Raw genomic sequence first — 26,794 nt, 5'->3', positions numbered from 1 at the left:
ACCCCCACATGGCTGCAAGAATTTCAAGTTTTGGTTTAAGATGTATGTTTGGAAAAGTCTTAAGCCCAAAGTTCAAAAGAATCCAAAAATTTCTATTTTTTTAGAAAGGAAGCGGCTAACATGTGATTTCCTAAATGCATATACACAGCATGATAGCAAGAATTACTTTAAGGGCTCCCAAAGAACCTTCAGCCAAAGTGCAAACTTCTGGCGCAGTGACGCAGCCCACAGCTGCTCTGGCACTTGCAGCTTCTATAAAGACTTTACAGCCCCTCAGAATCCACTTGTACTTAATGTTATATATTTAAAATATTGTATTTTTAAAGAATCTTTTTTAAAAGCTCAAAAGTAATTCAAATAGAAAGATCTCATCAGATGAAAAATGTATAGTCAGACTCTGAGCAAGCAACAACAGCTTAAAAAACCCCACAGTACTACTCACACATCTCAGACACCCTGGATCTTCGCAGCAGCCTCTGAAGAAACCAGGCACATCCACAGAAAAGGATGGCCTTTACTGCATTTCGGGGTTCTGGAACTATTAGCTGGGGTACGACAAAGCTTGCTAAGCAGTCCTCAAAAGCACCCCCGGAGATGGATACCATGTTATGCACCCAGCTAAAACAAAAATAGGGCACAGAAGGGCATCTGCATCTCCCAGTGTCTGAGTATTTGCTGCTAAAGGCGCGGCTGGACATTGCATGGTAACTTCTCAGCAAGTTCACACAGTGAATGAGATTCCCTTCCTCAGGAAGCTGGACAGAGTTAAATAAACAATGCAGGGGTCTAGAGCAGAAGGCACTTGTTAAAGCGGTGAACTGTGAACAGGAAGAATACCTGCTGTACCCTGCATTACCAGGCCAGAAATGCATCTACCCATATAATTTTAATTAAACGCCTTCTCCCTCTTCATTATCAAGCCATCTCCAGCAGCAGGATAACATGCATCTATTATTTCATAAAGCTGCAGAGATGAATTGAGGCTGCAGCATGATGAAGGGCTTGTGTTGGTGTCCTGCCTGTCTCACCAAGTGATGGGGCTGAAGCCAAGGAGACGAGAGGAGCTCTCAGTGACAACACACAGAAATGCAGCTCTGACCTACAGCCAGCCAAGTCAGCTGTCCTCCTGTTGTGCCTGCTGACCTGGGTGCTTCATTCTGTCTACCCAACTGAACGGAAGGGCCTTCTTGACACTGGGGAAGTGTTTCTGAGCCCTGCCAGCTTCAGGTGAACTCAGCCTGTCCCATGTGTGCTCACAGCATCTGAAGCAGCCAGACATCACCGACATGGCTCCAGCATCACCAGGCCCCCAGATATTTGTGCCCTTATGTCAGCAAGACTCTTGATTCAGCTGGCAGCACACAGATGGGGAGGTAATTACTGCCTTAACTCTGGCGTTTCCCAACTTCTGCGTGCTGGATTCTGCACCTTTAAAAAACAATAAACAAACATCCCTTGTTTTAACGATTATTTGTACTAAACTCTTGGCCTTCAAACAGCTCTGTTGTTTACCAAGTCAAGGATGTGGTAATCTCCTCCCTGCAGCTGTAGGTTACAACAACTTGAACTATCCAGCTTTCAAGTGAAGGTCACAAGACATCCAATTTCCTCCTGCAGAGCAAGGGACTTAGCATAATGCTTCACACCCCTTCAGTTTTTCTTTGCTTGGAACTGGAAACACAAGCACCCATCACACCACACCTGGTGGCTCCCGAGCATGCTCCAGCTTCACCCAACCCTGGGAAGCAGGACTCAAAAATTCAAAGGAAGAGACAGCAAGACACCCCGACTTCACGCAAGTCAAGACGCAGGACACACTGCAACCTGTCCCCCTTCACCAGCATCAGTTTTTCCATGTGCACAGTCAGATGCGCTCTTCTGACAGCACTGTAAGAGCTTGCTGCTACTCAGAGCATCCAAGTGCTAGTTCAAAATGACCTAGCTTACTCTGTGTTGGAGTGAAAGAGGAGCTCCCAGCAAGGCCGGTCTACGTGCTGGTGCTGGAGAGTTGCACAAACTCAACTAGAAAAGTACCTTTTAATACAGTACCTCTGGAGTCTTAAATTCTACAAGTAAATCTTCTCATTACATCACTGCCAACGAGCAACACCAAACATCAGTGTATCTATGAGAAAATGTATTTATTACACACTACTATTTAAAAACTCCCATGGGTCTTCAGCATAACAGAAAATGCAGAGGGACACTACAAATAACAACAGAAAAAAGCTAACAGAATCAAGTATGCAAATGAGAACGATGGAATTTTATTAAGTGTGTGGGGGCACCACACATCTGAGCTTTCCGGATTGCAGCACTGCATGTTTCCCTGGTAAATCACAGAATCACCGAATGGTTTGGGTCAGATGCAACCTTAAACTTATCTGCTTCCAAACCCTCTGCCACATGCAGAGACACCTTCCATTAGACCAGGCTGCTGAAAGCTGAGTTCAGCCTGGCCTTGAACACTGCCCAGGGATGGGGAACCCAGAGCTTCTCTGGACAACTTGCACCAGTGCCTCACTACCCTCACAGTGAAGAACTTCCTTATATCTAGTCTAAATCGACTCTCAGTTAAAAGCCATTCCCCCTTGTCCTGTCACTAGAAGCCCCTGTAAAAAGGCCCTGTCCAGCTTTCTTGTAGGACTCTTTAGGTACTGGAAGGTTGCTATAAGGTCTCCCCAGAGCACTCTCTTCTCCAGGCTGAATAAGTCCAGTCATCCCAGCTGTTCCTCATAGGAGAGGTGCTCCATCTCTCTGATCATCTTTTTGGCCTCCTCTGGACCTGGCCCAACATCTTTCCTGTGCAGAGGACACCAGAACTGCACACAGTGCTCCAGGTGGGGTCTCACCAGAGCCGAGGGGCAGAATCACCTCCCTCGGCCTGCTGGTCACGCTCCTTTGATGTTGCAGGACATACTCTTGAACACGTATCTGATGTACCTGTCCTCACAGGTTCTGTCCATTGTAACCAAGCAACATGAATGTGAAAATCAGGCAGTCTTAAGCCCTAGATAATGCAGTTTTCTGAACCTCTTCAGGAAGCAGAGCTGCAGAGGAAGATACGAGACTGGGAACCTGGACTTTCAGGATTGCCTGGAGATGGAAAGATCAAGAGATGAAAACAACAAAGGGTGGAGCAGTGAAATGGAAAGTGATGCAGTTGAACCACTGAGCAAGACTACAGTTAGCAGTCTGGGCTAGTGTGAGAATGATGCAACATGTGAGTGAATGTGGTCTAAGGGCAGTTTACAGTGAGGATCAGGAAGGTACCACCTCCATGCAATGCAAAAAGGATGCAGCAGGGCTGGACACAAGTAAAGTGACACAGAGAAGGCAGACAGAAAAGCAAAGGACAATGTAGTAAGTAAGTGATACTCATTTTACAGAAAGTTGCTGGGGTAATTTTCTTAAGGCTGTTTAAATCAGCCACAAAAAAGGCTTTGCTTGCACAAAAAAAAAAAGAAGAGAAAAGAAAAAAAACCCAGCCATTCTGTGCTTCCTTTGCTCCTGAAACACATTAAAGAAGCTACAGCAACAGCAATCGTTTCCATGATTCAGATGGTATGCTGCATGGGTTAAAGTATGAATTTCATTTTCTTTCATGTGCCAGCTCTGGAACTGTGTGAATCCTTGCAGAGGGGATTCAGAAGACACTGCCAGGAGAAAGTAAACCTTTTTCCATTGAACTGGGGCTTTTTGGCATTGTCTGGGGGGTTGCCATGACTCAGTCTTTCTGGCTTGAGCTTACTAAGTAGGTGGATGAGCACAAGAACTAGCATGAGACAATCCACAGCAGAGTGTGGTTGGGACTGTCTCTTTTGGCAGAAGCAAGCTGTTAAATGAGCTCAGCTGCCTCATGACACCTCACTGTACACAAAACAGCAAGTGGCAAGCTTTCCAAAAAGCTATTTGTTTCACCATGAACTCAAAATCAAGCTTCTTCCAGCAGCTGTTGAAAAAGACCAGATTTGCGTAGCAACCCAGAGACTATTTGTACAGGGCGTTTTTGTGAAGGATGAGATTAACCCCCCTGTTACACATGACAGGAGAAACCTTTATTCCCCTAGAAGTATCAGAGGAAAGACTGTTCCTGAGTCTTAAGAAGCTATTTTCTTCCTAACAACTGTCTTGGATTTATTTTCTTATATAACAGGAATTACGGGGTCCCTGGCTTTCATGTTTATTTAAGTAAGCATTTTGTAGTATCCCCCTATGATTTCCCCCCAAGGAAGCAGTTCTTAGGACCAAGTCATGTCGTCAGGACTTTTTTCTTCTTGGCATTTAAATACATTAACTCCAAAGTCACAAAAAATCAGCACTCTGTGGCAAGCCCAAGCCCAAGCCCAAAGATAAGACTGCTCAATAGAGACCACTGTTTCCACAGCCGGCTCCAGAGGAGGGTATGTTTCCATACACAACAAACGCCCTTTATGCGAAGGAGGCTGAGAAGACTCCTTGTCCGAGCCAGCCAAATTCAGTTTTTAAAAAACATTTTCTTTTGCTGGAAGGCAGAAGGCTGGGGTTTCGCCAAGGAAGGCGCACAGGCAGCGCCAGGCGCGTGGCGGCACGTGGAGCATCCTCCCCGCTCCCATGGCAGCAGGGAGCAGCTCCAAGAGCAGGGGTCTCAGCGGAGTGATGTATGGCCCACAGCCCTCTCACAATGAGGTGAGGGTCCCCAGGGCCTGGACCTGCTTCTGCTCCAGGGCAGGAGAACGGGCAACAGGTGGGAGAGAAGAGCCAACAAAAGGCATCAGGCAGCAAAGACAAGTGCACAGCAGTACAACAGGGATGAAAAATCCCAGGTAAAACCAGGCTGAGGGCAGTGAAGGAGGGAAATGAGGAAGAGTTGGTTTTCATGTGGCAGCTTTATTAGCATTTGAATAGCATCAATGAAACACCTCTTCTACAGGCATCTAGCTTTTTTTTCTCCTCCTCTCACCTGTGAAAATAACCACAAGGTTCAACCTGGAAGGTAAAAATCAGCAAGGCAGCTTATTAACAAAGTCTGCCATGTCCCATCTAGGCAAACAGGAATGTTTGCTACAGTCGCCCCCAATTATTCTTTCTTCTTTGGCTTGTCCTATGCAAATATTTTAGTACCAAATTAAAATATTTATACTCTCAACATCATCCAGCAGAGCATCAGTAATATGGCTGTGGCTGAAAGGGAAAGGATAAACTGGGAGGCAGAATTAATTAGGCCGTTCAGCCGCTTACATGTTACACTCTCAATTTCTGAAGACAGCCAAGGCATGGGTGAACTGCTTTGGATGAGATAAATTAAAGTTCAGCTTTACTGCCCACAGTGACAAACTGTGCTTTTGATCAAGTTTAAACAGCAGTACTTCTCCTGCCTCTGCCCCCATCGTTCATTTACTTTAAATCTTTCATACTTTGACCCACAAAAAGCACATCTTCCTTCTTGTAAAGGCAACTCTAGAAAGTGGCAGGTCTATTTGGATTTTTGGTAGTGCTTTTTCACTTCCCATCCAACACAGTGAAGAACAGAGAGACTTTCAGGCACAGCTGCTTCCCCCCTAAACGTCTGCCATGAGATATTTGACATATGTCAAATCAAAAGAAGCCAAGATTTGGTTACAGAGCCCTTGGCTTGTGTTACTGTGCCCTCAGTTGCCCCATCCTGGTTAATCTTCAGTTAATAAGTGGTTAAAAACTGCTGACTTGATGAAAACACATAGAAGGGGTAGCACCACTCTCATTTATCTATTGCAGTCAAAAATCTTCCTGGAGGAGGAGGAAAAGGAGGACTAGGAGGAGGACACGTTTGTCTGTGACAGCATGAAGCACAGACACGTTTGTCTGTGACGGCATGAATGTCACCCAGTTTTCAGGTACAATTCACAAACGTTATATGTTAACCACTGTTAAATATTTGGAAACTTGCCCTTGAAGTCACTCTCATTTCACTAATGTTAGCCCGTACTGGTAGTTTCTGATTAATAAAGGAACAGAAAGAGATTCCAGATATAAGGCAAGACGCAGCACAGGAAAAATACAGAAAAGCACACACACAGGTCATGATATCTGGCTTTTTCTTTGCCACCATTTATTTTAGGGCTCAGTACTCAGTCAGTTCAGAATACCCATCACATCTGATAATTGTTTTGGTTAGTAATAACAACAGATTCACTTGGATTTACTAGACACAGCATACCTTATTTGATGCCACACTCCGGAAATGTACTAATGCCTGCTGACAGTGCTCCCGCACTGTCTTTCCAAACAAGAAGTGAGGTCATCATGATTCATGTAATAATTTGATGCACATTTTGTGGCAATTTAGGAAAGTCTAAAAATTCATAAAGGAGGACATTTTGTTTGGGTTTTTTCCCCTTCAGTCTGCAATTAGGATTTCCAAAGTGGAATACCAAACTTTAGAAAACCCAAGGAGAAACTGTTTATTCACTTTCCAGATACAAGTTCTGCTTTTTTTGGTTCTTGGGGGTTTTTCTTTCCTTTCCTTACCGAAGTGGAGGAGCCTACACATTTTGTTTCTGTACAAAGTGCTGCCTTTCTCCAGCAAGAAAGGAGTCTTCTTTAATTAAATGTGACATTCCAGAAAGTTTGCAATTAGAAAGGATCGAGGTGCAATGAGAACAGCCTGAGGAAACACTTTTGCAAAGAGGGCAGGGACTGTTGATAATTATAATGAGGCAAGAGAAATAAGGTTTTTTATTAGCTACATTTCTTTTCTTCTAAGCTTGGGCTATGAAAAGGTAGAAAATGTCCTGTATTTACAAGAAAAGAACAAGAAACAAGACTGATCCTTAGGCAATAACATTAGATACTGCACCTGGATTTCTTGAATTGCGAACTACAAAGGACAGAGCAGTTCAGGTACAACCTCAAGTACCTAAATTAAACTCATCTACCTCTGGCTGTAGGAAGAGCAGCATACAGACCACAAAGGGCATTCCTGGAAGGACCTCCACATAGAGATGGCGCCATTTCAGCCTGTGCAAACGCAGAACATGTGGCTGAAACAACTCTGCTGCAGAGACGAGCTGGGACTCCCTGCACCGTGTCTCCAGCACAAGTCCCCACTGTCACATCAAGGTGGCCAGGTGAGCCAAAGAGAAAGGTGGGAGTGTAAGACAGGGAACTGTTGTGACTTTATGCGGCCAAACTTGTAGGCTCCTTTGGTCTGGTACTTACACCGTGGCATGCGCGAAGGGCAGCATAGCACAGAGAGCAAGCCCTCATGGGGTCATTGAGGAGCAGCTTCTGTAAAACTTTCTTGCCTGGCTTAAAAGAGGTTTGGGGACTTTTTTCACACAAAAGAAATAAATAGCACTTACCCACTTCTGAAGGCTTCTCGTCTTCCAAGCCAAACAAAAATTCATATTTGGCCTTAGCAACAGTCTGGGCGTGAGCTGATACATCATTATCCCACACAAGTGCTTCTGCCTGTGGAGTCAAAATAAACAAAGCTTATCTACCTTTTAGTAAAAAAACAGCAGCGGAAACACAAAATCCCTTCAGGTGGGCTGTCAGGTAGGAATCGATGCGTTCATTTAACTCTGTCACCACCAAGATGCACAGAGCACACATGGGCCAACTCAAGAATGCTTTCAAAGAGATCACATCTCTGTCTTCAAACCCAAGCATCTCAATAGTAAGCAGCGATGTCAGAGCACTCCTCTCCTCACATCTTTAACAGGCTTACCTGCTGCAAGGCCAGCAGCACATGTCAACCATCTCAGTAATACCAGTTAGGGTTAAAAATGCCTAGGGAATAGTATCAGTAATAGCAAATTTGAGCATGTATGTTGCAAAACTGGCACCCATGGGAAAACCATAAATGGGGCAGGCTGTTTCTTGAGGAGGAGGCTGGGACAGAGAAAGGGAAGTGCAAGGGCTATAACAAGGCTGATCAAAAACGGAGAAAAGGATAATAAGGTATGCAAATGTGTGGCAAGTGTTGTCTGTGGGTCCCTGCTGGGCAGCTCACACATAACCACCACCATCTAGATCAGGACAATGGCTCAACCTGTTCTTATGCCCATACCACACAAGTCAAGCCTGATTCCATGACCATGAGGTGGGAAGGTGGCACAGGGTGGTCTCCCAGGCTAGCAGGGGAGTATCTGGGGGGAGAGATGGACAGATGAATCCAGTGCCACCCAGGACCAGTGCCACCCAGGACCAGTGCCACCAGCACCCTCCCACTGCTTCCTACTCATAATAAGCAGTTTGACACAGTAAAGGTCCAGTTTCTCAAAGGAGAGAAAGGCTGCAGGACTAAGGTTGAAATTAGTTTTCTGAACAGCAGGGGACAGATCCAATCTCCAAGATAAAGCACGCACGAGCAATAAACTGTAGTGCAGAAACTGTCTGCAGTCAGCATTAAGTTTCCTCCCAGCTGGGCAAGACGGAGCCCGTAATTCTTCTGTCTGAAGTGACAGATGAAATAAGTCATTAACTCTATAAATTCTTCAGTGACCTTTATATTCATGCCCTATGTCTGAGGCAGCCAATTGCTACAGCACAGCAAGTCACTGCATGGCTCACATTGGTGAAGGCTTTAGCTTACAAAAATACTCTAAGCCAGAGAAGCCAGATAGAACATTCTGCCCCCCAGGACAATAATAATGTTTATGCACGTCCACCAAATACCTTAGGGTAAGCGTCAGCTTCAAACTGAAATTCAAAGTACAGGAGACGCATAATTCACAGGAACACACAGTTAAGGCTCTTTAATCAGAGATGTATGGAATCACAATCTACACATTCTTCCAAGGCTAGCCTTCCAACAACTGCACTTTCTCTCATGAGCATATTGACAAACAAGTATCTTGCCTCATGCCATGTAACTGTTTTGCTCCAGGTTTTCCAGGACTTTTACCTCCATTTCTTCTCCCACCTTTCTGCACTGTGCTAGTTCTGCAGGATTTAGTCCATCACACCTCTGCAAAAGGTGAGCAGTAGATCGTGTGCATGGGTCTTGGATATATTCACTCACCACTCACTGGCCCAACTCTTCATCACTGGGGCTGCAGTGGGCACTTTGATGGACCTAACTTTTGGGAGGCTAACACTAGTCTACCAAATACTTTGGGGGAAAAAAGTGATGAAACAGGTGAAGGGCTTTCTAGCACAAAAATGACTACCACAAGCATGATAAAACAAGCTTAGAAGAAGCCCCTATGTCTCCCCTGCTTTTACAAGGTTGCATTCATTCACAGAAAGGGGGGCAGGAAGGAACAGAAAAGGAACAGCTGGACCAAGCACACAAGAGGAGGCTCTCAGTCTGCAGTAGCGTGGACACAAGTAGCTTACAGATCCAGACAAAAAAAGTCAGCCTACCCAGATGAATGTGAAGGTATGGGATAGCTGAACAACTAGCTGGTGCCAAATCCCACTCACAGGTGCGTAAAATGGAAAATAAAATGGACATAGCAGTCCAGTTCCTGAGCAGTCAGGAATTTCTCATCTACACACCTCTGGGATGCAGCATCTCCATCCCTCAGCCCTGCTCTTCAAGACTTCACAGACATACGCTGCACATAGCTTCCCTGCCAGCAAACACACTTTCCAGAGGTCTGTATTTATCTGTACCTTACTGTGAAGCAATGAAGAAGAGTCTGGTTCACAGCACCCTAAGCATCATTCAGTAACAGGCATAATTATTGGTTAGATTAATGGTTTTCCAGGGTACAGAGCAGTGTTTACCAGAGTTACATGACCAAGTGTAGACTTCATCTGAAAGGGGTAACTTGATTTTCAGAAGTACTGAGCACCACTGCTGAGATTTGCAGATACTGGCTTGTGCATGGGAACAGCTGAACCTAACATCTATTTAGGTTTATCTAAAGGTAAAACAGTTCAGAGCCTCCAGATCCATGCTTAAAGGATATGTTTATGGTATTTCATCCAAACAACAAATATTAAAAAGCAAGAGGGGGAAGAGAATGAAGACGCTACAAGGTCAGAACTGGCTTTTAAGACTCTTGCTTTCCTGTTGTCCCTCCTTAGAGACAGAAAAAAAATGGTGGGGAAGATAAATCAAATGGAAGATTGAGATAGAACAGAAAATCTTCTTTTAATCAGGGCTTTGAGCAACCTGGTCTAGCAGAAGGTGTCCCTGCCCTGGCAGGGGGCTGGAACTGGATGAGCTTTACGGTCCTTTCCAATCCAAACCATTCTGTGGTTCAATGAATCTGCCACTCACCCAAACCTTGCAGAAGTCACCATGTCCTGAATCCAGGAGCCCAGAGGAGGGCTGGACAAATGGTCACAGCACTTTCCAAGCTGCATTAGCAAGGATTAAATAGAAGCAAGATTGGAAGGGATATAGAACTCCTTAAATCTTCTCCCTCAGCTCAAGGGCAAAGAAATCTGCATCCAGGTCAGCTCATTTCATAATCGCTTCCCTCAGAGGGCTTTAACCACCACCTTTGATGCATTTGGTGTTTGCCACAGCCGGACAGGGTGACGCTTGCTCAGAGCTGAATGCCCTTAAATCAGCCCAGCTCTACATATATTTCTCATGAGCCACATACATACTGCTTTTCAGTCCGATTATGCTCCAGGCAGAGCAGCAGTGAGTTCCTGCCCTTTCATTCATCACTCTCAAGTGCTTTTTGCCTGTTTGAACGCGTTTGATCAAGCCTGTTTCTCTGGGTCACAGTTCTTGGTCAGGAGTGCTGGAGAGGCTGCATTTGCCTCTCAGATGAATTTTGTATAACATTCGTGAGGTTAAGCTGGATGTGGCAGCTCTCACCCCTAAGGCCTCCTGCCAACATGTTGGACTAGTTTCCATTGACCTCACACAAGGCATTGGCATGGGTCAACAGAGGTCCCCCACCCTGCTGGCCTTCTGTCCTTTGCTGAGGGAGCAGAGACTGTTTAGGACGTGCCCATAGTGCTCATGCTGGTTTCAGGCTTGCACAGGAAGTGAAAATACTGAATACGTGTCTGGGCAGTGAACTGAACAGCATTAGGATACTAAGACCTCAGGGATCATGCTCCTCCAGATGGAGCTGTCAGGGACAGACAAGTCAGCCTGGCATGAAGCATGCACACTGCCTCTCCTTTACTGTCTGAACACGCAGACTGGAGCAGAGGGTCAATAGCTGCAAGGAGAAACCATTGCCACAGTTACCCCAGAGAGGGGGCTTTAGGCAGGCCCCCAGTGAGAACTGGCTGCTGCCCCTCCTGAAGCACAATGTCTCTCTAGGGGTGAATTTGATTTCAGCTCCAGTTCTGAGCTTGCCTCAAGCTGCCTCCAAAAACCCCAGTGTCTTTTAGACAGGCATGGTGAGTCATACAAACCTGAAGAAAATGCTTCTTCTTTCTCTGTGGAAGGAAAGCACCAAAGCATCCTCTTTTGAATTTAACTGAGGTTCTGGTTGGGGCCTTTTGGGGGACTGTTTTCTTCTTGGGGCTTTTTTAAAATATCTACATTCCAGAAAGCATTCACTAAGGAGTATCAAAGTCTTGTTCTCCCACCACGACTTGCAGCTGAGCCAACAGGAGAGCTGGGCTCCATCTCTGTGGGTCTCAGTGGAAGGAGACAGAATTGTCCACGACTGCTGGGTAAAGGAACAGGTCAGTCTGAGCACAAAGAGCCAGGGTGAACCCGTGCCTCCTGAAGCATTCACACTCCAGGTCATGTGTTTTCTCTGAAAACGTCTAATAAGGAGAAAGTGTTCAAAAGAGCAGATGATTAACTGGCAAATGTCAGTCTGGAGTTTCTCAGACCCCCTGAGAGGACAGATGCTGTTAGACAGACTGACTCCTCACAGGAGACCTTGGGAAAAAGCAGAACGGGATGGGTGCCCAAGCTGAAGTCTTCAGGGAGCAAGAGTCAGCCAAAATGCTGGACAGCATGAGACCAGTCATGTGAACGGAAAACATGAGCAGGAAGGGGTCTAAGGACCTTTCACAGAGGGCTGTGAGCTGAGACACAGAGGTCAGAGCATCCTCAGGGCAACCCCTGCAATCTTCTTTAATAAAACCCAGTTGCTCTATCTGCAGAAAGCAGTGCTAGTCCAATTCTTCTAGTCTTACTGGAAAACCTGGAGAGAACTCACTAGTTGAGGTGAGGATCTCTGCAGCTAATGAGGTAGCCTCAGGGGAGCCTGTTTTGCACACTTTTGCATGTGCACAGATCCTTTTCCCAGAGCTGACCACCTTTCCCCTTGGCCGTACAGCCAATGGGCGCCAGCTCCCTGTCAGCAGCCCCTGCACTGATGGCACAGTGCTTTCTTATGGCTTCACAGGGGCTAGTGGGGAGATGCCACAGCAGCACTACTGCAAGGAAGCAGGAGACAGTCTCTGCAGGATGCCTATGGCACCTTATGGAGAACTTCACAGCCACACCTGGACCGTTTCTAATCCTAGACTGTGCTTGTTCCATTCTCATTGCTTCATCAACATCTCTAGCAGCAAAATAACCAAATGCTTCTCTGCAGCCACACTGATAAAGTGAGATTATGCTCTCAGGAGGTATTTAAATATCTACCTTCATCTTGTCTTCTGCATCATGGGAGTTTCTGTAGAGACTGACAGAAATGCAGTAACTGGTAACGGAACTAGCCTGACCATATTGAGTCAAGATGCAATGCTTGCCTTCACGGAACCACACACACTGCGAGCTCTGCCTCTGCTGTCACGGAGGGGCAGCAGTCTAGCACAACCAGTGGCCAGCCCTTATTTTTAAGTGCTGTAACCATTCCTCCGTGGGCGTGAGTTTAGCAAGACTCACTGCTTTTGACAGGTAGTACTAATTGTTCTGAAAAGACTATTTCTGTTGAGCTTTTCTTAAGTCACTTTCCTAAGTAACAGGATGAAATGCAGAAATCTGGAGTTAAAATAAACTTGCTATCTGGTGAAAGCTAGCACCCCAACAGTGCAGAGAGGGAGCAGAGAGTGTTGGTGCTCTGAAAAAAAAACACCACTAACAAGGTTTGTAGTTTTACTTCCATTTTATATGGTGTATGAGGTCACATTCCCCATACACACACTCACACGTGTTAACACACGTGTTTGCAATTCCTGAGTTAAAGCTTTAGTAAAACAGATTAAGACACAGAACAAGGGGTTTGCATGGATAAATCTCAGCTGGAGCTACCAGAAGTTAATGCTAACAAAGGTTTTGGAAAAGAGGAAATCTCAGCTTGGGTGTTAAACTAATTCCTAACTATCGAGAGTTGCAGGGAGACTCGCAGACAGCCAGAGGTGGAGGATGAAAGTAAGGGCTTGTATGAGGACACTGCCTACAGCCATTATCCAGCAGAGAAGTTTGGATTATATAAAGGGACAACCAAGTCAGCTAGGACTTTTCAGCTGAAGGAAAGAGGCAGCTGAGAGACACGTGGCAGAGATGCGTGCAGTTTGAAAAAAAGCAATCAATGATTTACCATCTCTTTTAATAAAACGGCCAGAGGACATCAAAAGAAGGTATTAGGAGCCAGCATCACACCAAACAGGAGATGGTTCCTTGCACAGTCTGTAGTCAAAACCACAGACCTCCCTGCAAAGCACTGTCATGGAAACCAAAATCGTACAGGAGATGAAAAGGAGGGTGATATAAGCTCAAGGGATACACATCCTCAGTATATGTGGAAATCACACCCTTCTTGTAAATCTGCAAGCTGAACTGTTCCCACGCATTTGCTGATACCCAAAACCACATCCATGTTCCTGGACTAAACTGACCACTGGGTCCAAACTGGTGCAGCCAGCCACTCTTACCTGCTCACCGGGCTTTGTCATGGCCCTACACCAGGCAGACCTCAGGCTTAGTACTGTGCAGCTAGCTTGCTCCTTCATCCTCAGTGCAGTGCGCCCCACACCGTCACCCCAGGGATTCACCAAAAGGCACTGTGGTACTGCAGGCTGCCCACGCCACTCCCAGCACCGCGGGATATGTTTACCAGGAGCAGCCTGCCAGAAAGTGGTGGGGTTGGAGAGAGCAAGACTGAAAGGGCGCAGATACCATCGGCGATGCTCTCCCTGCTCAAAGGCAGATTTCACAGAAGTTCAGTGTCTGATAAGAGACTCAAGTTAGAAATGAAGCTAAAGAGTTGCTGCTTAGAAATAGGTATGGGAACAGTGGACAAAAAAGGTATGCCTTAATAGCAGTATCAAGCAGTTGCAGGTAAAACTTGTTTTCAGACTGGTCATCTTTCTTTATACATGCACTTGAGTTTTTCTCCTTAAAGAAATGTTTGCTTTGCTGTTTGGTTGAAGTTTTTAAGAAGAAGCCAGCTGTTACACTGAAATAAATGCTTTTTATCATGCAAAGGCTGACACTGCCTGAGCTGTAACTGCGTGAATGTCAACAGCATATTAATTCAAAGTCTGTATGATTACACTTTGCCATTAAAGGTCACTCAGTATTTTGATTTGCCAAGTCAGTGATTTTTGATGTGTGCTGTACGGATGTCTATGCTTTATGCCTAAGGTATGTGCAAGAATCAAAGCAAGCCCACTGAGAAGCAGGCTTCAGCTCACTGCCTGAACCACCATGTTATTCTATATAGAACACAAAAATAGCAAAAAAGACACAAAACTTTTAATAAAGCCATAGTGAAAGTGTTTTTCTTGAGTTATGTCAAACAGCATTTGGATGGGAGCCTGACCTAAGAAAAACTACACAAAGTCAACATCTTTATTCAGATAATTCAGTGGCACATGTACTAGGCATCTTGCACTTATTTTTTCTGTTCAATCTGTTTCAAGTATATTTATCAAACTGACAGACTGCTTCTTTTCAGCAGGTAGTGCTCTTCCATCATGCTTAGGTGTCTCAGATGGTAGAACAATGGTCAGTCAGGCCACAGGTCTGCTTCACATGGATTTCAACTCCGTGGAAGCTGAAACTTGGATGCGCCAAAGCACGCCCCACTGGCCTACCAGAAGCTACCTCTGTATCTTTAAGCAGCTACATTCTTTCCAAAACCCAAGCCAACATCTGCTTAGCCTTGAGAACTTGGAGGGTGCATCCTTTCCCATGTGCTCGACATTCTCTAGGTCCAGACAAATAAGCGCTGTTTTTACAGATGCAAATAAGGATGGAATATTGGAAGAGCTTTCCTTTTTCAGATCAATATTACAAACTATTCTTTGCACCTCAATTTCAATGAACAGTAAAATCTTACAACAAAACAAACAAAAAAACCCAAACCCCCACACACCAAACCATTCTAGCTACAAGCAAGTGGAAGAATTTGCATCTGCAAAGGTGTAAAAACCTGCGTTTCCTCTGCGGTAAGGGCAAACTGTAGAGCTACAACACGGCAACAGAGTATGCAAAAAAGGGTACATATATCTCCCTCTAACTTAGACACAGTTCACTGACCCTGCATGATTATTTCATATCACATATTTAAATTAATTTTACAGCTTTCACCTAAATTGTTCCGAGTCTTAATTCGAGTTAACATAAGTTTTTCAGATCAGAAACTTGACTGAAGTCCAATCTGAGCCACCCTCTCCCCGGCGCAGTAGAGGCAGAAGCCGTAAGTCGCACCACCCAATTTCACCTAAGCCTCCTGCTGTGCAAGCAATGGGGACTGAAAAGGTATTGTTGCAAGAGCAGCGTGCTTGCTTACCATGAAAGTGTGAGTTAAGGAGTACCAGCACCCTCCAGCAGCTGCGGCCCCACAAACGGCTAGGGGACAGCAGGCAGTTTCAGACAGCAGGCAGTTTCAGCTGTGGCAGGAAGGCAGAACACACCAAAGGTGACACAACATCCCCTCACATGCAGCACAACTAGGCCAGGTGCCGCTAGCATCCTCTCCCTGGTGAAGAAGTTAATACTACCTTTTTCCTCACTAGGCCACAGAGAGCCCACAGACAAGAATGCTGATGAAAACCAGAACTCGCTGGTACTAGAATTTGTTCTCTTTTGAGAAAAAGGTTTTCCTGGTAAGGGTTCTATTAACACTGAAATGCAGCCATTCCCCAGGCTTAAGTAGGCTTAAGTGCATCTTGCCATTGCACTTGGCATTTGCTCAAGCTGGAAGACGTGGTTATTACCCCAATGACACTTCCTGCTTGAAAACTGTTGTAAAAAAATAATGAGTACACTTTGGAGATAAGCCACCTCTTTCCCTGTGCCATTTCACGCTGAGAAGAAAAAGTAAGCCCCATTCATGGATTTTGCAAAAAAGGCAGGCTTGCACTGTGTAACCTGTGCCAGTTGCATTGTTTTCTTACTGCTTCCAAACTACTGCACCACAGAACCAAGACAATGCCCTCTTGTTCAGGCCTTCCACCAGGTGTCAAAAATAATGCTTATGGCTGCAACACAAAAGGCTCGTCAAGCGTGACAGTGAGCAGTGTGCTTCTGCCTTAGCAACCCATCCTCAAAAACCAGCTCCAGCCTCCTCTCCTGTGGCTTAGCCCAGCAGTCATGGCACTGAAAATCATCTTGTACAGTTGGCAGAGCAAGCCATGGCAAACACCGTGCACGTCCCCAGTGACAGCCAGTGGCTGAGGAGCTCAGTGGAGATGGAAATGTAGAGCCCCAGCTCTGAGAGACAGCCTGATCCAGATCCGGTGCTCTGGCAGGTTTGTTTGCTCACAGCATCCAGGAAGTACAGTCAATTCAGAAGCAATTCAAGCTTCAAGGGCTAGATAATACTGGAGCTCCTCAGACTCCTGAATCAACCCTGTAGCAACCTAGCCCACACCCAGAGGGCTAGCCCTCACCCCACCCTGCTTTTAAGCCCCATCCACAACCCGTCTTGCTCATCTCTGTAATTCAGAGAATAAATGCTCAGATGCATTAGCATCCCAGAAGCCTGTGTCCCTGGCAGAAGCTGGCACAACAGCAAGAGACATTTCAGAGCAAGGAGGGGCCCTGCTCAGAAAAAGCACCTGTAAACATACTGAAGAAGCATACTTCAAACAGGGCCATGACAGCAACAGGGCACTTATGGCCAGACTGAAAGTGGCAGGCACTTACAGCTGCTCTCAAATAGCTTTTACATCTCGCAGAAGCATACAGTTTCTACTCTTCTCCCCAACCTCACCTCAGTGCAAACAAGAAAGAGGACTGGAAACAGCCTGTTACCATGGGTGCTAGAGAATATGAATTGCTTCAGAAAGGGATTCAGATGCTTAAGACACAAATTGCTCAAGACCTAAATTTGTCAACCTGCAGCCCCACTTCTCTGCATGGTGATAACCCAGAGGAGGTATCTACCACACCCCCTCCCAGCCAAACTTCCAAAGGAAAGGACCTCATTACTGTCACAGCCCACCGGGATGTGACAGACCTCTCAGGCCATGGAGCAGGTCTGGGTGGAAAAGCCAGACCGTGAAATCCTTGCTCCAACAGAAGCCAGACTTCCATCAGGAACTGGCTGCAAGGAAATGCCCCTTCAAGGAGAGCATACTGCGCATGTTGCTGGGCTTAGGGATGCTGCTCCCACTTCTTCCTGCCGAGCTCACAAACCTCACATCAACCAATTCTACCAGCTGCTGCATGTGGAGATCCCCAGTGCCCGCATCGCAGAGCTGGCATGGAGCAGCAGGCTCCCACTGGTTGCTCACTGTCCTGAACTTTGAGTTTTGGCACAAGTTCACAGGTTTGCTGAGCCTCAGCTGGAACACAGCAGTTTGGCAGATAGCTCTCCAGCACCCTGGGCACCCACCTCATCTTACCCTTCAGATGTTACCCCCTCCCTCCCTTCCTTGGGCTCCCATCCCTAAGCCACTACATACTGTGCTACCTCTAAATCATCTTTAAACCAGCACTGAGCAGTATCCCACGCTCTCGTTCTCTCTCAGGAACCTTGAAACTAAACAGAGGAACTCCAAAAAGGAACACATGCAACACCTCAGAAAAAAACACCCCGGATCCGTCTGCCAGCCCATCTCTCTATGAAACAGAGATCGTTTCAAGCAGTCAGCTTGAAATCAGCCATGACCAAAGCATCCTTCCTCTGCACCAATGGCCATGTGTGGTGAATGACTTGTGCCACCTTGACCACCAGCCTCAACACTGGAGCTCCCAGCACCTGGCTCAGAGAATGCCCATGAAGACAACTGCCTGTCTGCAGCGATGCTCTGTGGCACTGGCCCACAGTACTCCCGCAGACAGCCTGCCTCTTCATCCCACAGGAATCAAACCCCAATCATCTCTTAAATCATAGCTGCAAAAACAAATGCCAAACTTGCCTGGTAACATGGGCAAGAATAGAAAGGACCATTCTGGGGAGGACGTGGAAAGGGGGAATACTCTGAACGACATCCAGGTCTTTCAGCTATGCAGCTTGACAACAGTGAAGGAATTCTTGTTGAGAACAAAACTAACAAACACTAATGTGCTCACTAGAATCCTCGCTGCTCCTTTCCTTCTCAATTTGACAGCATAGAAATGGCAGTAGTTAATCAGGTAATCTGCACCAACAGCAGAGGAGGACCTCTTTCACACAGGTAAGTTGTGCAAGAATCTTCTTTATCAAGAAGTCTGATTTTTTTTTGTTGCTGTATCAGGTTTTGAAGAGAGCACTGTGTAAGTCTCTTCGAATTGTTTTTGACATCATCCCTACTGCAAAGGATTTTCTTACACTCGTTTCTGCAATGAACCAAAGGTGTAATTTAAGGGTAGCATTTGCACAGGGACTCCTACGTGGTTTAACATCACCTTCTCTCCCACCAAAGTCATACCCCAGACCAACATCTCTGTAGCCAAGCTCGGACTCTGTAAATCAACAGAGCTAGATCAGATTCATGGCTAGCATTAAACTGGTAACAGCTGCTGAAACACGTCAACTAAGGATATGACTGATGAAAACGCTTTTGGAGTAGAAAAAGGTTTCCTTCTACTAGCTGAACCAGAAAGGCTTGGATGATTCTCAGAAGCCTATTACAACTGCTTCAAACAGTGGGTGTGCAACCACCAGTTTCATTAGAAATAGTGCATTTGACTTTCTCTCTCTGTTTTAATGGCCCTACGCACAGGCAGAATTAAAGCATGACTGAAGCTGCGAAAGCAGTATTAATTGTAGCTGCCTATTACATACCCAGATCGCTTCAGTTAACACACGGATGTGCTCTGCCTGACAATGTATTAACAGGCACCCTATGGGAGCCAGGTAATTGTTGTTTATGGCACAGAAATACCGTGTCTGTATGGGAAGTCAGCATCTTTGATGAGTTTGAGTAAAGTTCAAGCTCATTACAACTCTCTGTTTGTGTTCCCATTGTGAAGCGTAGCTCCCACCCCTGGTAGCCAGGATAACATCACAGTTGCACAGTAGTGTCCCTGTATATGTTTAATTTTCTAAAACTTCACACCTTTGGTGAATTCATCTCAGCACTGCTCCTCCACAGAAAACTCAATGCTCCTACACTGGCTTTTTCACATCATCTCATGTAACTCAGGATTTTGGTACGATTAAGAGAGTTTGTCAGTGCAGCAACAACGCCAGTTTGATACACAGACAAGTTACACGGAGACAGAAGAAAACCAGCTCTGCAGGATGCAAGTCGGGGGTCCCGGGCCCGGCGTGGGGGGTCCCAGTGCATACTCCCTGCTGCAGTTGGCGTCTCTGGGAATCTAGCAGTAACGAGCACAGAAGCGGGCTCTGAGCTTCCCTACTTAAGTGTGAAAAGAAGGAGAAAAAGAAAAAAAAAAAAGAAAAAGAGGGAAATAAAAAAGGAAAAAGGTAAAAAAGAGTTAAGGGACAAAAAAGGGAACAGAAGGAAAAGTGAAAAGAAAGAGGAAAACAAAAAGGAAATGGAAATACGGGGGGAGGGGGGGGAAGGGTAAAACAAAGGCGGGAAAGAAAAAGGATAAGAAAAAAGTGAAAAGTAAATTGAAGGGGAAAGTGCCCCGTCTGCGCGCTCCCGCCGCCCCGCACGGGCACCCGCCGGCCCTTACCGCACCGCCGGCTCCTTCCATCTTCCATCGCCGGCCGCGGCGGGTCGCAGCCGCCCTCCCGCGGGGCCGGGCCGAGCTTGGCCGTGGCGAGCCGAGGCGCGCTGTGCCGTGCCGGGCCGCAGCGGGCCGGGCCGGGCCGCGCCGTGGCGCCCTGCCGGCCCGTGGCGGCGGTGGCGGGGCCGGGCAGCGCGGCGGCGGCAGGCGGGCCCAGCGCGGGGGGGGCGCGGCGGCAGCGGGACCGGCGGCAGTAGCCGGAGCGGCGGGGCCGGCGGGGCGGGACTAGGCCCAGGGGCGGGAACGGGGGAGCGCGGTCGGGGGGTGCGCGGTGGAGGGAAGAGAGCGGAGGGCACCACGTGCTCCTCGAAAAGGGTTAAAAAAAGAGGAATTATGGCAGGATTAGTAAAGCCACCGAGTGAAAAACATAGCCCAGACAGCGACGGCGCTGCGGACGGACGCGGCCAAAGCCGCGGGGGCCCGGACGTGCCGTGCTCTGCTCTGCTCTGCTCCGCTCCTAAATCCCTTGAGTGCGGCTCGCAGCTGCTGCTGCAAAAAACAACCCCACGACAGAACAACAAAATAAAGCAATCCAAAAGGCTTTTCCAGGCCTGGGGCTTTCCTTCGCAGCCTGGCTTCAAAAAGCGAAAGAGCACAGATGTCGCCAGAGTAACCCCATCAGAACGAATGCTCAAACCTGATCTTTCTGTTTTGATTGTGTTGGGGGGTTTTCTCCACAGTTCACTGCAAGTTCTCCTCTGTCGCCAGGTTCCTGAGCACACAGTCACATTGTCACGGTCTCTCTAACCAGGAGCTCGGCATGTTGTTAGTAACAGAAGTGGGGTTTCCCCATCGGAAACTGTCAGTTAGAAAACACCCTGAAATCTCATGGGCCCAGTTACCACAGCTAGCTACAGTAGCTGACAGGCCGGAATAATGAAGGATGTTGGTTTCTGTACTTTCAGTGTATTTGCGTTTTGTTCAGCAGCAGTTGAAAGCTTTATTTCCTTAACACACCAAAGTTGAGGGTAGGCTTTCTGAAGCAATGTGAAGCAAGGACCAGGTCTTACTAAGCGCTTTATGTTTGCTTATTCCCCTGCACTGGAAAACAAAGCTTTGTGTTAAGTGGAAGGCAAGGTTGTTCCTGGTGTTTTGCTGTTATGAAAGGCTTTGGACAGTCCCTGTGGTAGAAGTGCATCACCATGAAGTCACTGACATAAGTGTACCACACCCGGACACCTCTGCAGCCCAGGAGAAAGAGTAGTCCTGCCTTGTTCCCCGTTGGCCTCCCGGCTCACAGACAGAGCCATCCTCCCTGCCAGCATAGGACAACCCCAGACTTTCTCGGCTCACCAGCACCAGACCAAGAAAACAAATTTAGAAAATCAATTTCTGGCAGGGTGAAGGTAAATCCATTCATAAACCTTGATGCGCCCTGGCCCAGACCATTCCCTGTTTGGCAGCCAGAAAGGGGTGCCAGCACCATCCCTGGCCTCTTCCAGCTTGTCTGGAGGCTCCATACAGCAGCATCTCCCCATGCTCCTCCCAACAGGGCTGCGGCGCACAGAGCTCCTGCTGCTCCTCCAAACCTGGACACCCACGTTCTCACCACCTCCAGCTTCATCCCAAGCAATGCTGCTCCTGCTTTTCACCCATGCCACCCTGCAGGATACTGCCTCTGTCACCTAGGTGCCTCAGTCTGGTGTTCCCTGCATCTCAGAAGGCATCCCTCTTTTTCCCTACAACTTCCCCTCTCCCCAGGCCTGCTGCTGGCTCCCCAGCACTGCAGGCTGTGCTCCCACACATCCCAGGAACAGCACAGGATCTGCCTCCTGCTCTCCAATCCAGCCATTTCTGTACTCTGGGAACAGAGTTGGATGGAAACCTGGCTTTCCACCACCCAAAATGGCTGGCATGGGTTGCTAAGAGGTCCGTGTGCATGCACACAGGGTCTGCCTCTGCCCTGTGTGCCAGTGCTGAGCCTGGCACCCAATGGACAGCCTGTCCGTGTGATGCAGCCCATGCCCATGAACATGTGCAATGGAGACAGGGTGGTGTGCTGGAGGGCTTCACCCCTCTCCCCAGCCAGGGCTGTGGTGCCAAGCACGTTTTGGCTGGCAGGGTTTGGTCCCATCTGTTCCAGGCACCTCTGAGGCCCTGGGAGCTGGTGCAGGGGCATGGGCTGCAGATCCCCATCTGTGCCACATCTGAGCTGGCTAATGCAGTGGAAAGAAGCCACCCAGCACATGGGTCTCAGAGGAGGTGATGTGCTCTGTGTCCCTCCTCCCAGCACAGGTGAGGTGAAGCCACTGTGGGCCAGCAGGCAAAAGCTGGGTTTGAGGAGAAGGCTGGTGCTCCCCTTGTGAGGGGCCCTGGACACCTGTGTGGCCGCTGTGGCCACTGTGCTCCAGTTTGGTTAGTTTTTCCCTATTTGTGTTGAGAAGAATCTGACCTTTTTTCTCGAATCCATGCGTCTGTCCCGAGTCACCCAGACACTGAGGCTGCTGTGCCATACAACTGGGAGAGGAGAGCATTTGCTGCCCCGGGGGAGGCTGATCCTGCAAGCCTCTGCCACTCTGGCATCTAGCTGTGAGTTTGCTTCACTGCAAAAGAGTGTCCTGGGGTTTGGCACCAGACATCCTGAGATTTTCACAAGGGAAGGCAGTATTTCTTACACCACTGATCAGAGCTGCACAAGGGTAGTATTAAATCTCAGAGCATTGCTGTGAACAGGCAGTCAGCAAAGAAATGGGGAGGGTAGTGCATTTATGAAGCAAGTCTGTATTTTTTTGTCCAAACTCTTGGTTTAAGTTTACAGTTATATGTATATGTATATATCTATCTATATATATTAAAGGCAGCAAAAGCTGACACAAAAACTAGTGTCTTGCTAAGTAGTTATGAGAGGGGCTTGACACCATCTGTGGAGCACTCCAAATTGCTGACGAATTTAATTTCATGTTTGCGGTATGTATTTTGACACCCCCCAATCTAAAATAAAAATTAATCAATAAAAAAGAAAAGCCAGAGGCAGGCACCCAGCAGGCTGCCTCTGTGAGGATGGCAAACAGTAAGCTCCAGAGCAGTGTCCAGCCTGGTTCAGTGACTAAGTTCCTGCAAATCCCCCAGCTAAGGGAGGGCAGCAATGGGAGAGGGGAGCCAGCACCAAGCAGGCAACCCAGCAGTGTCCTGGGCACAGGGCTGAGGTTCAGCTAGGCAAACAGGGCACAGGAGACCAGAGGAGACATCAGAAGTTGCTGGCTATGGCAGGTACCAGTATGAAAGCACCTCAAGGGTTAGCTGCATCCCACAGCTTGGTTAAGGGGCAGTTGTGTGAGAAGTGGCACAGGCAGTTACTGGGGTTGTTTGGAGCTTTACAAGGCCAGTGGTGCCCTGATTATCCTGTCAATTGGGATTGCCTAGGTACTGGATATTGAAAATATCAAGTTTGTATATGCCATGCAGCAAAATGCAGGCCAAAGGCAAAAGGAGTAGTTGTGGTGGATTGCTTGTTTGCAAGGCGTCTTGGGTGGAAAAACAGAGAGAAGTAAACAGGAAAATAGGTAAGTTATGGAGTGTCAAGGGGCTGCCAAGCTGTGCCTGTCAAGCAGTGCTTTGATCACCAGAGTGGAAGCAGGGCAGCACACCAAACTCGTTATTATGACTATACCACATGGATCAGACTTGGCTCCCATCACAGCATAGGGCCACGTGGTGCTTTCTCTCACCACCAGGACAGCACCAGGTGGACGCATGGACCAAGCATCACAGCATTGCTGTGTCAGTGCCTGTTCCAGGCAGCTGGAACCAACCTCTTCCCAGCACTTTATAAGACAAACATTAACCGTACAGGTCAAGCCTTCACAGCTGAAAATACCTCTTTCAGCACACCACTCCCTCAGGAAAAAAAAAAAAAAAGGAGTATATCGCAATCAGTGGTCTGTAAATGCATAAACTCTGTAATCTTTTGCCTAGAAAGGTATTCTCTTGCTCCTTATTCTCCTCTCACAGGGAGAGGAGTACAGCAAACTCATTTCCAATTTACTTCTCCTCATTCAAAAGGCAGAAAACCACACGTACTCACCAGAAAATGGCTCAGGACATTGCATTTCAAATCAAATCGAGATTCTGTGTTTCCATGAGGGAGAATGCTGCTAGCGATGAAAAAATAAAGAAACCAAAAACCCAGCCAGAAACATCATTATCAGCAGATGGAAAGACTGGGTTAATAATTTATTGGATTTTCCTTTGTGTGTCTGGATTTTTTTGGACACAGCTGGGAAAACACTTCCCCCCCCCCCCCCCCCCCCTTGTTTTACCCAGAAAAACAGAGTTGCCATCACAACCCATTATTTCTGCAAGTGAGGGTGGAAAAGTAGCTGCAACAGCACCAGAGGAACAGCAGATCTGGAGATAAGGTGCAGACTAGAAAAAAAATGGGCATGTAATCTTTCTCTATTATTTCTCACGAAGAGACAGATAGGACTAATAAAGCATTATAGTAATGCCCAGAGTGACAGACGCAGCAGGGAGTGGGTTAATGCACACACGGGCTAGTTGGCTGGCATTGCTATGAGGAGGGATATGCTGCAAGCCATGCCAGTATCATCATTCTTCACGTGGCACTTTCCTCATGGCTTGCCAGGCTGGGTTAGCCTCACACCCAAAGCTTCTGGAATCTTCCCTTTTAGGGGTTAACTGACTCTTGTATTGTTCCTTCCCTCACTGACAATCCTCTAGAGTCTTGCCATGCCCAGAACTCCAAAAAACATAATTTTTCCATATGCTTAATCTCTTGCCTCCAGAGATCTCATTTCATTTCACTCCCTCCCCCATCTGACAAGTTCCCTGTGAGGAAAGGAAATAACCGACATTCCCTTCATGGGAGCCCTGTAACTGGCCAAAATTAGGTCATTTAATGGGATATTTCAGAGGCTTGTTATTCCGCCCATCAGTCTTCAGGGATCTCTTATTTGACATTTATCTTCAAAAACCAGGACTTCAAAGTACAGGTGCCTCCCCGAACCCTGCTGAATTTCCCTGCTTTTGCAGGTTCATAGTTACCTCCTGGGTCTCTGCTGTCATATCCTCTCTTAATCTTAACCTTTGCCTTATCCATCTCTAGCAGATCTCTCTTTAGCAAAGTGCTGCAGGATCCTGAAATCAGTCCATCAGCAGTGAGTACCATTATCTGATTAGGCCATCACTGACAGCCAGGATTACCATCCCCTCCGCAGCAAACAGCCACAGCTCCTGGGAGTTTATGCAGAACTGATGAGCCCACAGCAGGGACAGGTCATTGAATCTTTTCCTTGCCAACTCTCCGCCAAGTGGAATCCCCATGCAGCATTCACAGTGTCACCCAGTGGCCATCCTAAAAGCTCTCCAGAGTGAAGCGCCCAAGGAGGGCCTGCAGCCAGGTTGAAGTTGGTCATGTTCTTCCCAAGCACCTCCGAAAGTGACAGAGAAATTATGCGTTATTCCTGGGCTGCCAAGTCCTACCACTTCTAAGCACTAAGGGTGCAACATGGCCATCTCTGTGGGTGGGAGAAAGCCCTGTTTCTGGCATGGAAGCAAGAAACCAGGTCTCGGAGTTCAGGATGCTCCAGCAACAGGAACTTTACAGTGAAGGCAAGAGAAAGCATATGGCAGTTGCCAAGAAGCAGGAGCTCAGTGTTGTTTCTGTGGCTGGATCTGTGCTAATGAGGGAGGTTTCTAGGGATCAAATCACCAAGACTACTTCCCTTCCCCCAGCTTGCCACATAATGGATAAACGTGAGAATCACAGGTTGATTTATTTGCAATGTCACCTATATGGCAAGAGGACTTTGGGAGGATATGAGGGAAGGGGAGTTTCTTTGCCTTCTAACACAGAGCATTCATTATACCAGCATCTTCATCCCCACAAGTCAGTCTGACACACACACAGCTCCTCAGCTCTGTCCCAGAAGATACAGTGCCTAGCAGAGCAAGAATGTAAGGAAAGGGAGACCTTCCTCTCTCAGACTGAAGCACCCAGCCACATGATCATCAAGTCAACAGTGCTTTGTTGAATAATCAAGGCCATCTCAAAATAAGTCTGCAAAACCTCTGCCTAAGTACTATCAGGGGTCTTCCCCTCAGTGCCCCATCTGCCTTAGACTCAGTGATTCCTCTGCTGTTCCTACCTTCTGCCTGGGTATGGTAACCAGATGGACTCACTAGCAAACTAATTTATTTAGACTAACAACCTCAAGAAGAAAGAGTGTTTTGCATAAACACTAAGGTGAATGGAGCACACGGTTTTAAGCATAACAGAAATGCTCCAGGTAGTCTTCTTCCCCTCCTGAATAACATACGTGATTCTACAGAATGGTGTCCTTTCTAGGGAAACCTTAGCCAGTCTCCATAAATCATCCCGGTCTTGACCTCCAGAAGGACAAGCCAAATACTGGAACTGTATGGTATGCTGTAATGAAAGGAAGCATATATTTCAAGCCAAGAAACTGCGGCTTTGTGGTTTTGGCTTCCTTAGACACTGGCATCTCCCTGTAAAGTCTCCCTGTACCTTTTTCCCCTTTTCATGTGTGTCTTCTTTCTCCTGCCACAGATGGTTCAGACATGATTGAGCTACACACAACCTTCTATGGGTATGTCACTAAGAAAAGACAGACTAGGGGTAGCGTGGGCCCTCTCCAGAAGGAAACAGGAAACCTGACTACCCTGGATTTGGAGAAGGCTGAGGTTCTGAATGACTTCTTTGCTTCAGTCTTCACTGGCAAATGCTCTGACCACACCGCTCAAGTCTTGGAGGGCAGATGCAGGGACTGTGAGAATGAAGACCTTGGGCCCACTGTAGGAGAGGATCTGGTCTGAAATCGTCTTAGGAACCCGAATGTGCACAAGTCCATGGGACCTGATGGAATCCACCCACGGGTCCTGAAGGAGCTGGCA

At 47.2% G+C, this 26,794-nt stretch overlaps 1 protein-coding gene and 1 long non-coding RNA gene across 2 annotated transcripts in view; one reads left to right on the top strand and one right to left on the bottom strand.

Moving 5' to 3' along the window:
* LOC133218499 (PH and SEC7 domain-containing protein 3-like) overlaps positions 1-19,993 on the bottom strand; it is a 96,969-nt gene extending 76,976 nt beyond the window's left edge. The window contains exons 1-2 of the mRNA XM_061364963.1: positions 19,868-19,993; positions 7,323-7,431 (exon numbers count right to left, since the gene is read on the bottom strand). Of these exons, the coding sequence (XP_061220947.1) occupies positions 7,323-7,431; positions 19,868-19,888 (130 nt within the window). The 5' untranslated portion in view covers positions 19,889-19,993. The remainder of the gene's footprint in view (positions 1-7,322; positions 7,432-19,867) is intronic.
* The window catches only part of LOC133218500 (uncharacterized), a 28,445-nt gene extending 3,086 nt beyond the window's left edge, over positions 1-25,359 (top strand). Inside the window, exons 2-3 of the long non-coding RNA XR_009727182.1 lie at positions 6,909-7,088; positions 25,002-25,359. This is a non-coding gene — a long non-coding RNA (uncharacterized LOC133218500). The remainder of the gene's footprint in view (positions 1-6,908; positions 7,089-25,001) is intronic.
* The last annotated feature ends 1,435 nt before the right edge of the window (positions 25,360-26,794 follow it).

This window comes from Neopsephotus bourkii, unplaced genomic scaffold (genome assembly GCF_033783945.1).
Source record: "Neopsephotus bourkii isolate Nb327-2 ecotype Australia unplaced genomic scaffold, CSIRO-AGI_Nbou_v1 NB_1258, whole genome shotgun sequence".
Taxonomy (NCBI): domain Eukaryota; kingdom Metazoa; phylum Chordata; class Aves; order Psittaciformes; family Psittacidae; genus Neopsephotus; species Neopsephotus bourkii.
The sequence above is the reverse complement of the archived record's forward strand: the minus strand, read 5'-3'. Positions and strand labels throughout refer to the sequence as shown.